The sequence below is a fragment of the Pteronotus mesoamericanus genome, unplaced genomic scaffold (genome assembly GCF_021234165.1).
Source record: "Pteronotus mesoamericanus isolate MK-2021 breed Mesoamerican mustached bat unplaced genomic scaffold, CSHL_Meso_final contig_166, whole genome shotgun sequence".
Classification (NCBI taxonomy): domain Eukaryota; kingdom Metazoa; phylum Chordata; class Mammalia; order Chiroptera; family Mormoopidae; genus Pteronotus; species Pteronotus mesoamericanus.
In genome coordinates, this window is record NW_026555066.1 from 2,809,862 (window position 1) to 2,826,908 (window position 17,047).

Below are 17,047 nucleotides of genomic sequence, written 5' to 3' on the forward strand. Positions count from 1 at the left end.
TGGATTAGGATGATGCTGGCCTCATAAAAACAGTTAGGGAGATTTCCCTCTTCTTGGATTTTTTTGCAATAGTTTGAGAAGGATAGGAGTTAGCTCTTCCTTAAATGTTTTGTAAAATTCTCCTGTTTAACAGTCCAGTCCAGGGCTTTTGTGTGCCGGAAGTTTTTGGATTACTGCTTCAGTTTCACTAGCTGTTGTCAACCTGTTCAGACTTTCTGCTTTTTCTTGACTCGGTTTTGGAATATTATATGTTTCTAGAAATTTGTTCATTTCACCCAGCTTGTCCAATTTCTTGCCATATAGTTGTTTGTAGTAATTTCTTACAATCCTTTGTATTTCTGTGGTATAAGTTGTAATCTCTCTTTCATTTCTGATTTTATTTATTTGGGTCCTCTCCCTTTTTTTCTTGAGGAGTCTGGTTAAAGGCTTGTCTATTTTATTTATCTTTTCAAAGAACCAATTCCTGGATTTATTGACCCTTTGAATTGTTCTTTTAGTCTCCATGTCATTCATTTTTGCTCTGATCTTGATTATTTCCTTCCTTCTACTCACTCTGGGCTTTGTTTGTTGTTGTTCCTCTAGTTTTTGTAGATGTAGGGTTAGGTTGTTTATTTGAAATGTTTCTATCTTTTTTAGGTAGGCCTGTATTGCTATGAACTTAATATGCACAAGCTTGATGGACAAGAAATGAATATTAAAAGCAATGCAGGAAAGGAAATATAGCAAATCATGGAGAAGACCACAGTAGATTTCGTCTTGGTAGCATCTAGTATTTATCACTGTTTTTTCTTTCTCGATATGCCTGTGGTGATGTCAGATAGTGACCCCTTCTGACCTTAGGCAGCCTGTTCAAGACTTCCAGGGAACTACTGTCTGTGACTGACTCCTTCAGTTGTTAATCGACTCACTCTGCACTCTGCAGTTAGGCTTAAGCACCACAGGGCAGGGCAGAATCCCTCCTGGGGTCAAGGCTATTGCTCCCCCACCCATCATGCCACATGGAGGGGAGGGGAGTGGTCTGCCTGAGCAGGATGGCTGCTGCCGTATGGAGGATGACTCAGCACCAGGATCCCGGCAGCTACTCTCTGAGTTCTCTCCCCAAAGCCACCATCCCCAGTCTTTCCTCAGGCGTCTCTAGCCCACTCTGCCCCTTCCTTTGCTGAAGCACAGGGTAAGTGGCTACAAATGAAAATTTATGCATTGGCCCTTTAAATGGCTCTTTGCATCTCCAACCATCTGTCTGAGGCAGAGAGCAACCCTGCCACTTATCACAGCTGGCTGTTATCTGTGTACTTTTTGGGCTCTGGTACTCTAGGCTGGGGATCCCAGCTTAGGGTTTAAACCACACACTTCTCTTGGGGATCTAACCAGTTGCTTAAATAGCCCTCTGACACTTCAGCTGCCACCTGTGGGTGCCCAGCCAGGCCTCTTGCTTCTCCTCTATACTCCCTCCCAGTTTGGTTGTGCTGAAGCTGATTCTTCTGTCTGTCCAAAGTTATTAGGCTTCTCTCTCACTATTGTTCAGTTGTTTCTCCACAGTTTAGTTGAAATTCCAGATTGGTCCTTGGAGGAAGTTAGTATAAATTTCACTCCTTTGCCATCTTGGATATTTCCAAAATACATTTTATTGTTACATAAAATTTGATCCTAGGATTTCATGTACATTTATTTATATTTGGTGCATATAATTATAAATATATTTAGCCTCTGACATTGTTCATGGTTTCAAGTAATATTTGGAGAATGGTAACTCCCAGACCTTTTCTCTAAGTTATATTCCCTTATATTTATCTGCCTACTTGATATCTTCACCTAGATATACTTTGGTTACCACAAAATCAGAACAATTAAAACAAAATTAATCACCTTCCCCTTTTATATATATTTATATTTTTATAAGATTCTAATTTGTTTTTTGTGTTTAAAGATTTTATTTTTTACTTGTAGAGAGAGGGGAAGGGAAGGAAGAGAGGGAGAGAAACATCAATGTATGGTTGCCTCTTGAGCATCTCCTACTGGAGGTCTGGCCCACAACCCAGACATGTGCTCTGAAGGGGAATCTAACTGACAACCCTTTGGTTTGCAGGCTGGCACTCAGTCCACTGGGCCACTCTTGCCAGGGCCCCCTTTATATATTTTTAACTCAGTGAATAGTACTATGATCTACCAAGTCATTTATGCCAGGAAACTAAAAACAAAACAAAAAATGGTTTTTATCCCTCTTCTTTATCTCTCATATATTCTAATTTTCTAATATTCTCAATGAATTATAACTTCTATATATCTATCTCAATATATGCTGTCTAAATAGCTGTCTACTTTTCCAGATCAAAACTCTTGACACTTAGTCCCAACAACCATTATCTTTGCCTACTGAAGTAGTCTTTGTACTTCCAGTTTTGCCCCTTTTATACTCTTTACCTTGTAAAAGCCAAGAGATATCTAAATCACAAAATATATCATGTCACTTTCCTGCTTTAAACATTTCAATCTTGAAACTGGTAAGTATTCCATAAGGACCTTCCGTGATCTGGCACTCCTTAGTTTTCAGGATCATGTTATACCTTTCTTTTACACATATCTGCTTGCTACCCAACTGGGATCTTTTTGCTATCATCTGAAGGGTCTCTTTTAGTTCAGGACAAGTTTCCCGAGTTATTTTCACCTCCCACTCACAAAACTTTTCCTTTAGCTATTGCTGGTTTCTAGTACCTATCTCTTTCTGGGTCCTCCTATTTCCAGTTTGGGACATTGTTCCTCAAGGTCCTCTTTCCTGATCTCAGGCCAATTTACTGACCTACAGGCCCTTCTGCTTTGGATAAGAATTCACATCCTGGGAAGTTCTGAAGAAATAGCACTCGTAGGCATGTATATGTTTTACTGGAGTTACAAAGTTCTTCCTGTTAGAAATGCTGGCCTTAGATTTCCCAGTCTCACTGAGTTGGTAACTTAAAGCTCTTTTATTTCCAGAGAGTGGTAATCCCCAGCTTCACATCTTTCTGACCTGCTTTATGTACAACCAAAAGGTGAGGGATGAGAGAAATAGAGCAGAAATTACCCCCTTTTTCTCAGATAGACTGCAAGGTCTCTGGAATGTGAAACACCCAGGATATTAGGCTTTGCTTGACAAATGCTAAATGAGTTAACAAAATTTAACTCATATCTAGCGTTAGACATACAGAAACATCCATAGTTTCTAAATGGTTATGCTTATTAAGATGATTTTTGTTAAAATAGACTCTGACTATAACTAGCTTAAGAGAAAAAAACAATAGTAATCGTTAAGGATCCTAGCAATTTTACAGAATTCAAAAGAGATTTGAAGTGGAGCCTGGGGACTGTAATACCCAGGGTGCTTTGCAACCCTGCTGCCTTCCTCAGGGTGCCTGGGCCAAGGAACCAGTGCTGGTCCCGTCCTTCACCATCGGGGGCCTTACTATAATTCTGCCTACCCTTAACACCTACGCCAAATATGCCGTCATAATCAACCAGGTCACACCTCAAAACTGACCAGCGCCTGTCCAAGGTGATGGGAACATGCTTGACATGCTCAGTCACCCCCAGGATCCCCAGGGCCCAAGCCTAGAGTGGCTGAAGAAACTGTGAACACCTCCACTGACGGGAAGGAGATATCCTCCACTGTGGTCCCCCCACAAAAAAAGAGATTTGAATAAGCACAACCAAGATCGATGTGAGGCAGTGCTGGGGCTCTCAAAATTAGATGTGTAGGCTTTATTTTTTAGTGTCCTGTCATTAATTCTTAATTTCAGAACTGTGTCTTAGCTTTAAACAACCCAGGTACCTATTTCTTTTACTTGAATTGAGAAAGAGAGAGAGAGAGGGAAGAAGAGAGAGGAAGAGGGAGACAGAGAGGGAGAGAGGGAGAGAGGAAGAGGAGGGAAAGAGAGGGAGAATAGGAGGGGGGGAGAGAGAGAGAGAGAATGAATTTGTTTCACTTGGATCAGCTATCCAACACACTGAGAGCAGCAGCATTCTGCAGTGCAGATCTAAGAACGGAGCTCCCACTCCTGTTTGTGAGCAAGTAGTTCTCGGTAAACATAGGATAGAGAAATTCTTTAATAGATTTTCACGAAAATGGGCCATGTGTTCTCATTGCATTATTTTTTATTTGCTATGCCTAGGGTTCTCTTTCTCTTTAATAAGAAGCATTAATAATACCAGTAATAATATTTCAGTGTTTAAAATGTTCCAGGCACTGCTGTATTTACAAATATGTAATATTAATAGTAATATTACAATTAATATTGTAATATTACAAATATGTAATGTTAATATTTACATTATTAATAATAATTATTAATATTATAATAATATTATAATAATATAATAATTTATATATTATTAATAATAATTTATATATATTAATAATAATATAATAATATAATATAATAATATAATAATATTATTAATAATAATGTAAATATTATTAGTTTCATTAATTATAGGAGGAAACTGAAATATAGAAAGGTTAAGTAACACTCCTAAGAACACATAGTAAATAGTAGGGCTGCTATATGTATTTATGTATTCTTACTGTAAACCAGTAGAGTGCAATAGTAATAAATGTGAGTTACACATATAATTTTTAGTATTCTATTAGTCTAATTTTAAAAAATAAAAAGAATCAAGTTCAATTAATTTTAATAATATGTGTTATTTAATTGTGTCAAAAATATTATAATTTTGACATTTCACTAGTCAATTTTCAAATACTCAGTAGAAAAAAATGGCTTATGGCTACTATATTGGACAGCTTAGGTCTAGAGTTGTGTTCTTAGGCTTCAGAACCAGCTAAACCTTGGTATAAAATCATGGTTTTGTCATTTATTAAATGTGTAATCTTGGGCTCAATTCTTAGTGTCCCAGATCCCAACTTTCCTCATGTGTGAATTGTGTATAATTGTACCTACCTCACATGATTGTTAAGATTGAGCAATTGCCCAATGTTTAGAGCAGTGCCTATCACATATCAATCATTATTACCATCCATCATCGCCGTCATCTATTATTGTGGCACAGCTGTAGAACTCACATTTTTTCCTTTTCTGGAATATTGTCCAATAAACTTGGCAGTGATAAATTCTTCTTTCTGTACAGACTCCCAGCTATATTTGCATCCATTTTCCCACTACATCTTTACAACCACCGTGCTAGGTAGATATCCCAAATTTATAACTGGGGCAACTGAAATCCAGCAAGGTAAAAGAGCTTATAGAGATCACAGTAGTAGGGAAGGATAGCTCCAGAAATGTTGTTTGATTTAAAGGCATAGACTTTATCATACATATTTTTGTTTGAATACTTTGAATATTTGTTGAAGCAATTAATAAACATCATTACTACCTCAAGTAAGCCAAATAATTCCTTATTAAAGTTAAATTTTTGTATCACATGACAGTTTATTTAGAGGATTTAAAATTCTTATTTTGAAGAATTACTGTTTGAAATACTGAGAAATTCTATTGGGATCATGTAATTTAGTGACTGTATTACCACATATACTCAAATTGTATTATTTTAATCATACTTATTTAATTGTATGTTTATGGAATTCCTGCTTGTTGTAGAACATTTGCAAAAGACAAAAAATAACTAAAATAGTTTACCCATAACCTTAGCACCAAAAAGTGGTTCTCATTGTTCACATTTGGTTTGTTTTCAAATGTATGCATATTTTTCATATTATTGAGATTAGGAACATAATATTGTAACCTCTTTTAAATTAAAGAGTTTACATCATAAGAATTTCCAAAAAAAACAATCAAAACTTTTAGAACACATCACTATTATTGACTGTACAGTTTTTCATAATAGATATCCATAATAATTTATTTGGTGATGGATTATTTTCACATTTTTTCCACTACAAATAATGATTCACTGACCATCTTTCTGTTTGTATTTTGTTAGTATGTTAGACCATTGTACTTTAAATGAATTTCTAAAAGCATAATTACTGGCTCAAAGGGTTATCTTTATAAGTATCTTCACAAGTATGTTTTAACATGTCAATCCTTGTTCTTCTAATAATTTGGGTAGATGGCTACTTAACATGCTTTATCAACTGGTGGTTGGTGGCACCAATTAAATGCCAATAGGAATTCCCAGTTTGAGGTACAGTGAACAAGAAAACGTTACTCAATGCTAACAGCTCAGTTGTGATAAAGTTTGGCTGTGAGAACATCACAGTTGTAGAACAGCTTGATAATATTACAGTGCAATCATGAAGGAGAAAAACACGGCTTTGAGGCGACCCTGGGGTTCGGCACCTCTTGGGCTACACAGCTCTACTCTGCTCTGTTCTGGTGTACTCTGGCGTGCTCTGGTCCAGTCTGGTCCAGTCTGGTTTGCCTCACTCTCTTCTCCTTCTGCACTGGTCTGCTGTGTTCCATTCTGGTGAGACGTATTCAGTGTTTCATCTTTGGTGTTTCAGCTATAGCCAATGAAACACAATCTTCAGTCTTCAATGGAAAGGAAAAGTGTGCTTCAAGAGCTGCAGAGAGGTGATTTACACAGTCCTAAGACCCTGCCCCTGGACTCTGATTAGTCCACCCTCATGCATATGAAGACTCCAAATCCTCATTGTTTGGTTGGTCCAAAAGGTTCTATCCTGACTGGTCAGAATAGAGCCTCTCTGATTAGTCAGTAAAGATGCTGGTGGGGATGTAGATGCACAGCTTGTATTGTACTGTGAAAGCCTCTGTCCTTGTGGTTGAAATAGAATTCAGGTATTGGATCAGATGGAAGAAACTCAGTGCACTAAAGTAGTTCATATGCACTGCCAAGTGCAGTTTGCATGGGAGGCCCCTGTCTAGAAATGGCTGCTGGGCTCTGTTTTTTTAAATTTGAGCTCAGTTAGCCACAGGTAGTAGTTCTTCTTAGAAGGTATCTTTCTTATTAGGGTCCACAGCTCTCTGTAGCAGTGTTTCATTTTCTTCTAGGTTTGAGGAAGCTAAGAAGGAAGCTCATGCTGTAGATAAAAAGCTTGCAGAGATGCAGGAAGATGATGCCACCCTGGAAAAGAAATGGCCCTTCCTTGGGGTTCCTTTGACAGTCAAAGAAGCTTTCCAGCTAGAAGGTACTGTTCTTTGTATTTACTTCCTTTAGATACATGGGTTGAACTTACAAATAGCCTATATTTCCTGAAGTTATAAACTGAAAAAATATATTACCAAAGTTGAACACGAATGTTGAGGTTCTTTTTCAGTTTTGAATTGATGGGAAATATTCTGCAAATTTCATTGGGAAGAGAGACAATAAAATGGCCATCATCTCTTAGAACTGTATGGCACATGAGGGGCCATGCTCAGTGCCCATTAATCCTCAAAACAGCCTATAAGGATAATATTATTATCTCATTTTTAATTAAAAATTTGAATTTGAAATTCATGATCCTAAAGTAGCTTGACTAAAGCTAATCTGAGAATCTGATAAAAGCCTGTGCTTTTTCTATAGTGCAATTCTCTTAACTTCTGGCAGCCCTTAAAGTAAATGAAAACTCCAGATGTTTGACAATTGAACAACATCCTTTTAAATAACTCATAGGTTAAAAAAAAAAGGAGCTTTTGAACTAAAAAAATAAACAAAAGGAACAATACACTAAAAACTTATGGGATACAACTGAAAAGTGATTAGAAAGAAATTTATATATTTGGATGAGTATACTTAAAGAAAAGAAAGGTTTAAAATCAGTGACCTAATTTTCCACTGTGGCCAGCTAGATAAAGGAGAAAAAAACAAACTTTAACCAAGCTGAAAGGAAGGAAACAATAAATATTACAGTGGAAGACACTGAGCTAGAAAATACTAAGTTGATGAAACCAAAAGTTGGCTTGAAATGATGAAAAAATTAACAAGACTTTAGCTATACAAACTGAAGTGGGAGAGAGCGAGAGAGAGAGAGAGAGAGAGAGAGAGAGAGAGAGAGAGAATGAATATAAGTGTATAGGGAGGATAAATAGTGATGAATGGAGTTTTGACTTGGGGTAGTAAACACACAAGACAGTGACAGATGATGTGCTGTAGAACTGTGCGCCTGAAACCCATATAGTTTTGTTAACCAGTGTCACCAAAAAAAAAAAAAAAAGATAATGAAAAGGAAAAAAATCATGAAAGAAGTGTAATGAGTACCATTTTTAATCATATTAAGAGTTATAAATTAATAGCAATAACTTTATATAAACACATTAGACAACATACATGAAATGGAAAGATTCCTAGAGAGATAAAATAAAATCGATTCAGGAAGAAAGGAAAATATGAATAGACAAGGCAAGTAAAAATACTTTAAAATCTGCACAGAGAAAATCCCAGGCCAAGATCACTCAACTAGAAAATTGTATTGAATATTTAATGAAGAAATAATAGCAAATACTAAAAATCTCTTTTAGAAATTCAAAGAGGACTTCCAGTACTATGTTGACTAACAGTGGTTTTAACCAGAACATTCAGGCAAGAGAAATAAATAAAAGGCATTGAAATTGAGAATGAAGAAGTAAAATTGTCACTTTTTGCAAACAATGTGATTCTTTATATAGGAAATCTTAAAGATTCCACCAAAAAACTATTTGAAACAATAAACAAATGCAGTAAAGTTGCAGGATACCAAATCAGTGTACAAAAATTCATTGCATTCCTATATACTACAATGAAATTTCATAGAAAGACATAGAAAAAATAATTTTTATGCAACTATAACAAAAAGAATAAAATAATTAGGAATAAACTTAACAAAGGATGTGAAGGTCCTATGCACTGAAAAGTACAAAACATTATTAAAAGAAATTGAGGAAGACACATAGAAATGGGAAGATAATCTATGTGCATCTATTGGAAGAATAAGCATAGTTAAAATGGCCGTAATTACCCAAAGCTATATACATATTTAATGAAATCCCCGTCAAAATTCCAATAGGAGATTTTAAAGACATAGATCCAAAAAATCATCAGATTTGTATGGAATTGTAAAAGACAACATAATACAAAGTGACAATAATGAAAACTGTATAGCATTGGCAGAAAAGCAGACACACAGACCAATGGAAGAGAATTGAGAGCCTAGAACTAAATCTTTGTGTACATGGGCAAATAATTTTCAACAAAGGAGCCAATAACATACAATGGAGAAAAGAAATCTCTTCAATAAATGGTGCTGGGAAATTTGAGAAGTTACATGCAAAAGAATGAAACTAAACTGTTGTCACCATAGACAAAAAGTAACTCAAAATGGATAAAGGATCTAAATATAAGATAAACTACATAGAAGAAAATATAGGCACTAAGCTTATGGACCTTGGTCTTAGAATTTTATGAATTTCACTTTTAAAGCAAGGGAAATAAAAGCAAAAATAAATGAATGGGACTATATCAAACTAAAAGGCTTCTTTTGCACAACAAAATAAACTGTCAATAAAACAAAAAGGCAACCAACCAAATGGGAGAAAATAATTGCAAACAACAGTTCCAATAAGGAGATAATATCCAAAATATATGTAAAAACTCATATAACTCAACACACACACACACACACAAAAACAAACAATCCACATAAAAAATGGGCAAAGGACCTGAAAATACATTTATCCAAAGAGGACATATAGATGGCCAATAGACATGTGAAAAAATGCTCAATGTCATTAATCATCAGAGAAGTGCAAATTAACAGCACTATGAGATATTACTTCACATCTATTAGAGTGGCTATTATCAGTAAATCAAAAAACAGCAATGGTTGGCAAGCATGTGGATAAAAAGGAACATTCGTGCAATGTTGGTAAGAATGCAGATTGGAGTAGCCACTATGGAAAGAGTATGGAGGTTCCTCAAAAAATTAGAAAATGGAACTGCCTTATGACCCAATGATTCCACTTCTGGGTATACATCTGAAGAATCCCATAATACTAATTTGAAAGAAAATATGTATGCTTATATTCATTGAAGCTTTGTTTACAATAGCCAAGATATGGAAGCAACCCAAGTGCCTCCCAATAGATGAGGTGATAAAAAAAGCTGTGGTATGTATACATGGAATATTATTTGTCCAGAAAACAATGAAATCTTAGGCAGCATGGATGGACCTAGAGCTTATTCTGCCAAGGAAATTATTCAGAGAAAGACAAATACCATATGATTTCACTTATATGTGGAATCTAAAGAATATGAATGTGCAACCAAGATAGAAACGTACTCAGATAACAGAGAACAGACTTACGGTTGCCAGAGTTGATGGGGGTTGGGGAATGAGTGAAAAAGGTGAAGGTATTGAAAGGTACAGATTAATAGTTATAAAATGGTTATGAGTATGTAAAGTACAGCATAGGAAATGTAATCAATAATATTGTAATAACTATGTATGGTGCCAGGTGGGTACTGAAAATATTGAAGGGAACACTTTGTAAAGTATATAATTGTCTAGCCACTCTGCTATATGCCTGAAACTAGTACAAAATAATGTAGAATATAAAGTGTAATGGGAAAAATATTTTAAAGAATGTAAACTGTAATTGAAAAAATAAGAAAAATTTTTGCAAGTTTTAGATTTTTATTTTAGGATTTTCATTATATCAAGTGTTCATGAATTTGAGCCAAAATTTTTGGCAAATGAAAGAAATAGAGGTTGGTTCAGGTTTTACAAAGAACCAAATATGGCCAGTTTTCTATAAAGGGCAATGGAATTATGTCTTCAGGTCTGTTTTCTAATGCTTCCCAGCTCTGCTTACTATAATTCTCAGAATTTTCATCAGTAAGACATTCTGTTTTGCAAGATTAATGGTGGGTAAAGTGAAAAAAGTTTGCATTAATGAATTGTTATTATTAATTTTAATAATAATAAGTTCCATCTTAAATAATATTTGCATTAACTTTTTACAAGAACATTATCAAACAGCTAATAAGCTAGAATACTAAAATTCGAACTAGGTCTTCTAACGTTTGTTCCTGATAGAAGGGCTACTCTCATGAAACCCTGTTGCTTTCTCTTTTATTTATTTTTATTTTGTTTTCTTTTCTTTTATATTTCATTGTTGATATTATTACAAATGTCCCCCATTTTCACCCCTTTTCCTACCCTCCACCCAGCCCCTCTGCCTTCAGCACATTCTTGTCTGTGTCCATGGACAATTCAAACATGCATATATGTTCTTTGGCTAACCTCTTCTAGTCCCCCTACTCTGTGTATATCTGTCACTCTGTTCTGTGTATACGTGTCTCCAGTTTTATTTTGTTTGTAAGTATATTTTTTTCATTAGATTCCACATATGAGTGAGATAACATGGTATTTGTATCTCTCTGAATGGCTTTTTTTGCTTGGCATAATATTCTCCAGATCCATCCATGCTGTTGCAAAGGGTAAGAGTTCCTTCTTTTTTATAGCTGAGTGGTATTCCATTGTGTAAATGTACCACATCAGTTTTTTTTTACTGTTCAAATACATTTGTCTCCATTTTCCCACCACCACTTTCCCCTGCCCCACCCACCTCCACCTCCACCCTCAATCCTTCCACACTTTGGTTTTGTCCATGGGTCCTTTATACCTGTTCCTTGATTTGACCCTTCCCCTTATTTTCTCCATTACCCACCTCCCTCCTCCCCTCTCCTTACTGTTGGTTTGATTTTTCTTTCAATGTTGTTGGTTATATTTTTCTTGCTTTTTTTGTTGATTAGGTTCCACTTACAGGTGAGATCATATGGTATTTATCTCTCACCCCCTGGCTTATTTGACTTTGTATATAATGTTCTCCAGTTCTGTCCATTCTCTTGTGAAGTGTAGTAGCTCTTTCTTTCTGCTGTGTAGTATTCCATTGTGTAAAGGGACCATAGTTTTTTTGATCCACTCATTTATTGATGGGCACTTAGGTTGCTTCCAGCACTTGGCTATTGTAAATTGTGCTGCTATGAACATTGGGGTGCATAGGATATTTTGAATTGGTGTATTGGGATTCTTAGAGTATAATCCCAGCAGTGGAATTGCTGGGTCAAAAGTCAGTTCCATTTTTAGCTTTTTGAGGAAATTCCAAACTGTTTTCCACAACAGCTACACCAGTCTGCATTCCCACCAACACTGTACTAGGGTTCCCTTTTCTCCACAACTTCACCAGCACTTGTTGTTTGTTGATTTGTTTATGATGACCATTCTGACCAGTGTGAAGTGGAATCTCATTGTGGTTTTAATTTGCTTTTCTCTCATGGCTGGTGATGATGAGCATCCTTCCATATGTCTCTGGGCCCTGTGTATGTCCTCCTTAGAGAAGTGCCCATTCAGGTCCTTTGCCCATTTTTTAATTGGATTGTTTGTCTTCCTGGAGTGGAGTTGTGTGAGTTCTTTGTATACTTTGGAGATCAAACCCTTGTCCGAGGTATCATTGGCAAATATATTTTTCCATATGGTTGATTCCCTTTGCGTTGTGCTGATGTTTTCTTTAGCCGTGCAGAAGCTTCTTATTTTGTTGTAGTCCCATTTGTTTATTCTTTCCTTTATGTCCCTTGCTCTAGGGGACATATTGGTGAAAATATTGCTGCATGGAATATGTGAGAGTTTCCTGCCTATGTTCTCCTCTAGGATTTTATGGTGCTGTGACTTATATTTAAGTCTTTTATCCATTTGGAGTTTATTTTTGTCTATGGTATATGTTGGTGGTCAAATTTCAATTTCTTGCATGTAGCTGTCCATCTCTCCCAATGCTATTTGTTGAGGAGGCTATTTTTACCCCATTTTAAGCTTCTGCCCCCTTTTGTCAAATATTAATTAATCACAGAGACATGGGTTTATTTCTGGGCTCTCTATTATGTTCCATTGATCTATGGGTCTGTTCTTATGTGAGAACTAGAGTGTTTTGATGACAGTGGCCTTGTAATATAGTTTTATATCAGGTATTTTGATCCCTCTTACTTTGTTCTTTCTCAAAACTGCTGCAGCTGTTCGGGGTTGTTTATGGTCCCATATAAATATTTTAAATGTTTGTTCTATGTCTGTGAAATATGTCATTGGATGCAGAAAAAGCATTTGATAAGGTACACCATCCATTTATGATAAAAAAACTCAGCAAAGTGGGAATAAAGGGGGCATACGTCAACATAATAAAAGCCATATATGAAAAACCTATAGCCAACATCACACCCAATGGGCAAAAACTAAAAGCTTTCCCACTAAGATCGGGAACAAGACAAGGTTGTCTGCTTTCATCACTTATATTCAACATCATATTGGAAGTCCTAGCCACAGTGATCAGACAGGAAAAAGAAATAAGACATCCAAATTGGAAAGGAGGAAGTAAAACTGTCATTGTTTGCAGATGACATGATAGTGTGCGTAGAAAACCCCATAGACTCCACCAAAAAAACTACTCGACCTAGTAAGTGAATTTGGTGAAACAGCAGGATACAAAATCAATATTGAGAAATCAAGGGTATTTTTGTACACTGACAATGAAATATCAGAATCAGAAATCAGGAAAAAAAAATCCCATTTGCTATAGCAACAAGAAAAATAAAGTACCTAGGAATAAACTTAACCAAGGAAGTGAAAGATCTGTACTCAGATAACTATACAACACTAAAGAAAAAAAATTAAGGAAGACACAAATAAATGGAAGCATATACAGTGTTCATGGATTGGAAGACATCAAAATGTCCATACTACCCAAAGCAATTTACAGATTCAACGCAATCCCTATTAAATTACCACATCGTTTTTATCCACTCAAGTATGGATGGGCACTTGGGCAGTTTCCAGATCTTGACTATTTTAAATGATGCTTCTATAAACATAGGAGTGCATATATTTTTTTTATTGGTGTTTTGGGATTATTAGGCTATATTCTTGGAAGTGGGATTGCTGGCTCAAATGGCTGTTCTATTTTTAGTTTAGTTGTTTTTTTTTTTTTTTTTTTTTACAAAACTCCATAGCGTTTCTCATAGTGGCTTCCCAAGTCTGCATTCCCACCCACAGTGCACTAGGGTTCCTGTTTCTCTGTATCTTCACCAGCATTTGTTGTTTGTTGATTTATCAATTATGGCCATTCTGACCTGTGTCAAGTGGTATCTCATTGTGGTTTGAATTTGCATCTCTTGATGATTAGTGATGTTGAGCATATTTTATATGTCTATTGGCCATTTTTATGTCCTCTTTGGAGAAGTATCGATTCATGTCTTTTGCTCATTTCTTAATTAGGCAGTTTGCCTTCCCATTGTTGAGTAGTATAAGTTTTTTATATATAAATTAACCCCTTATCCAGTGTATCATTGGCAAATATGTTCTCTCATACACTGCTTTCCCTTTTCATTTTGTTGATGGTTTCCTTTGCTGTGCAAAAGCTTTTTAATTTGATGTAGTCCCATTTGTTTATTTTTACATTTGTTTCCCTTGCCCTAGGAGATATGGTGGCAAAAATATTGCTATACAAGATATCTGAGATTTCACTTTTCATGTTTTCTTCTAGGATTTTTAGGTTTTGCAACTTACATTTATGTCTTTTGTCCATCTTGAGTTTATTCTTCTATGTGGTATAAGTTAGTTGTCTATTTTCATTTTTTTGCATGTACCAGTTCGATTTTCCCAACACCATTTATGGAAGAGGCTTTTTTTTTAGTCCATCTTACTTCCTTTGTCAAATATTGACCATGAAGTCATAGGTTGATTTCTGGGCTCTCTGTTCTGTTCCATTGATGTATATGCCTGTTTTCATGCCAGTACCAGGCTGTTTTGATCACAGTGGCTTTGTAGTATAGTTTAATAACAGATAGTGTGATACCTCCAATTTTTTTTTATCTTTTTCAAGGTTGCTGAGGCTATTCATGATTTATTTGGTTCCATATAAATTTTTGGATTATTTGTTTTACATCTGTGAAATATGCCATTGATATTTTAATAAGAATTGTGTTGAAATTATAGATTGCTTTGGGTAGTATAGACATTTTAGATGTAATGCTTCCAATCCATGAACATGGTATATGCTTTCTCTTGTTTGTGTTTTCTGCTATTTCTGTTTTCAGTGTCCTATAGTTTTCTGACTACAGGTCTTTTACTTCCTTGGTTAAGTTTATTCCTAGGTACCTTATTTTTTTGTTGTTGCAGTGGGAAATGGGATTGTTTTCTTAGTTTCTCCTTCTGAAAGTTCATTATTGGTGTGTAAAAGTGCCACAAATTCTGGATATTAATTTTGTATCTTCTTTGCCGAATTTATTTATTAAATATAGTAGGATTTTTTGGAGGTGTCTTTAGGGTTTTCTATTTACAATCTTGTATCATTTGAGAATAATGATAGTTTTACTCCTCCTTTCCTATTTGGATGCCTTTTTTATATCTTTTTGTCTGAATACTGTGGCTAGGACTTCCAGTGCTACGTTGAATAAGAGTGATGAAAGCAGACATCCCTGCCTTGTTCCTTATCTTAAGGGAAATGCCTCTAGATTTCTCCAATTGAGTATGATGTTGGCAGTAAGTTGTTTTTTTTTTTTATATATGGTCTTTATTTTGTTAGATGTGATTCCTCTATTTTCGCTTTCTTGAGATTTTCTATCATAAATGGGTGCTGGATTTTATTGAGTGCTTTTTCTGTGTCTATTGATATGATTGTGATTTTTATCCTTCATTTTGTTTATGTGGTGTATCACATTTTATGGTTTGTGAGTATTATACCAACTGTGCATCTTGGAATATATCCCACTTGGTGATGGTGTATGCTCTTTTTAATGTATTACTGGATCCGATTTGTTAATATTTTCTTATGGATCTTAGCATCTATGTTCATCACGGATGTTGGCCTATAATATTATTTTTCTGTAATGTCTTTATCTGGTTTTAAAATTAGGATAATGCTGGCCTTGTAAAAATAACATTGAGGTCTTCTATCTTCTTGAATTTTTTGGACTAGATTGAAAAGTATAGGTTTTAGTCCCTTTTTGACTTTTTTGTAAAATTCACCCATGAAGCCATCTGGTCCAGGACAATTGTTTTCTGGGAGTTTTTTTGTTATTGCTTCAATTGCATTAGTTGTTATTGGTGTATTCAGGTTTTCTGATTCTCCCTGATTGAGTTTTGGAAGATTGCATGTTTCTAGGAAATTGTCCATTTTGCCCATGTTGTTTAATTTGTTGGAAATTAGTTGTCCATAGCATTTTATTACAATTCTTTGTATTTCTGTGTTTTCCATTGTTACTTCTTTTCTTTTATTTCTGATTTTATTTATTTAGGTCCTCTCTCTTTATTTTCTTGATGAATGTGGGTAAAGGTTCATCAATCTTTTTTATCTTTTCAAAAAACCAGCTCTTGGTTTAATTGATCTTTTGTATTTTTTTAGTCTCTATATCATCTATTTCACTCATATCTTTTTAAAAAAGATTTTATTTATTTTTTTTAGAGAGGGGGAAGGGAGAGAGAAAGAGAAGGAGAGGAACCTCAGTGTGTGATTAACATTGATGTGTAATTGACTCTCACGCACTCCCTACTAGGGACATGGCCTGCAACCCAGGCATGTGCCCTGACTGGGAATTGAACCAGAGACACCCCTGCTTCACAGTCTGGTGTTCAGTCCACTGAGCCACACCAGCCAGGGCTATTTCGCTCATATCTTTATTATTTCCTTTCTTCTACTCACTTTGGGCTTTGTTTCTTGTTCTTTTTCTAATTCCTTTACCTGTAAAGTTATGTTGTTTATTTAAGATTTTTCTTTCTTCTTGATATAAAAGCCTGTAATGCTATGAATTTCTCTTTTAGGACTGCTTTTACTGTGACCCATAGATTTGGGGTTGTTGTGTTCTCATTTTCATTTGTTTAAAGGTATCTTGATTTCTTCTTTGATCTCATTGTTAACCCATTTATTGTTTAGTAACATGCTATTTAGCTTCCATGTCTTTGTGTGTTTAGTTTTTTTCTTGTGATTGATTTCCAGTTTCATACCATTATGGTTAGAGAAGAAGCTTGATGTAATTTCAGCCATCTTAAATTTATTGAGACTTTTTTTGTGTCTTAATATGTGGTCTGTCCCAGAAATTGTTCCATGTGCACCCGTAAAGAATGTATATTATGCTG

At 35.3% G+C, this 17,047-nt stretch overlaps 1 protein-coding gene across 1 annotated transcript in view; it reads left to right on the forward strand.

The window, feature by feature from the left end:
- Positions 1–17,047, forward strand: part of FAAH2 (fatty acid amide hydrolase 2) — a gene marked incomplete at its 3' end in the record, with an annotated part of 92,183 nt that overhangs the window by 14,020 nt on the left and 61,116 nt on the right. The window contains 1 exon segment of the mRNA XM_054565704.1: positions 6,963–7,099. Within this exon segment, the coding sequence (XP_054421679.1) occupies positions 6,963–7,099 (137 nt within the window).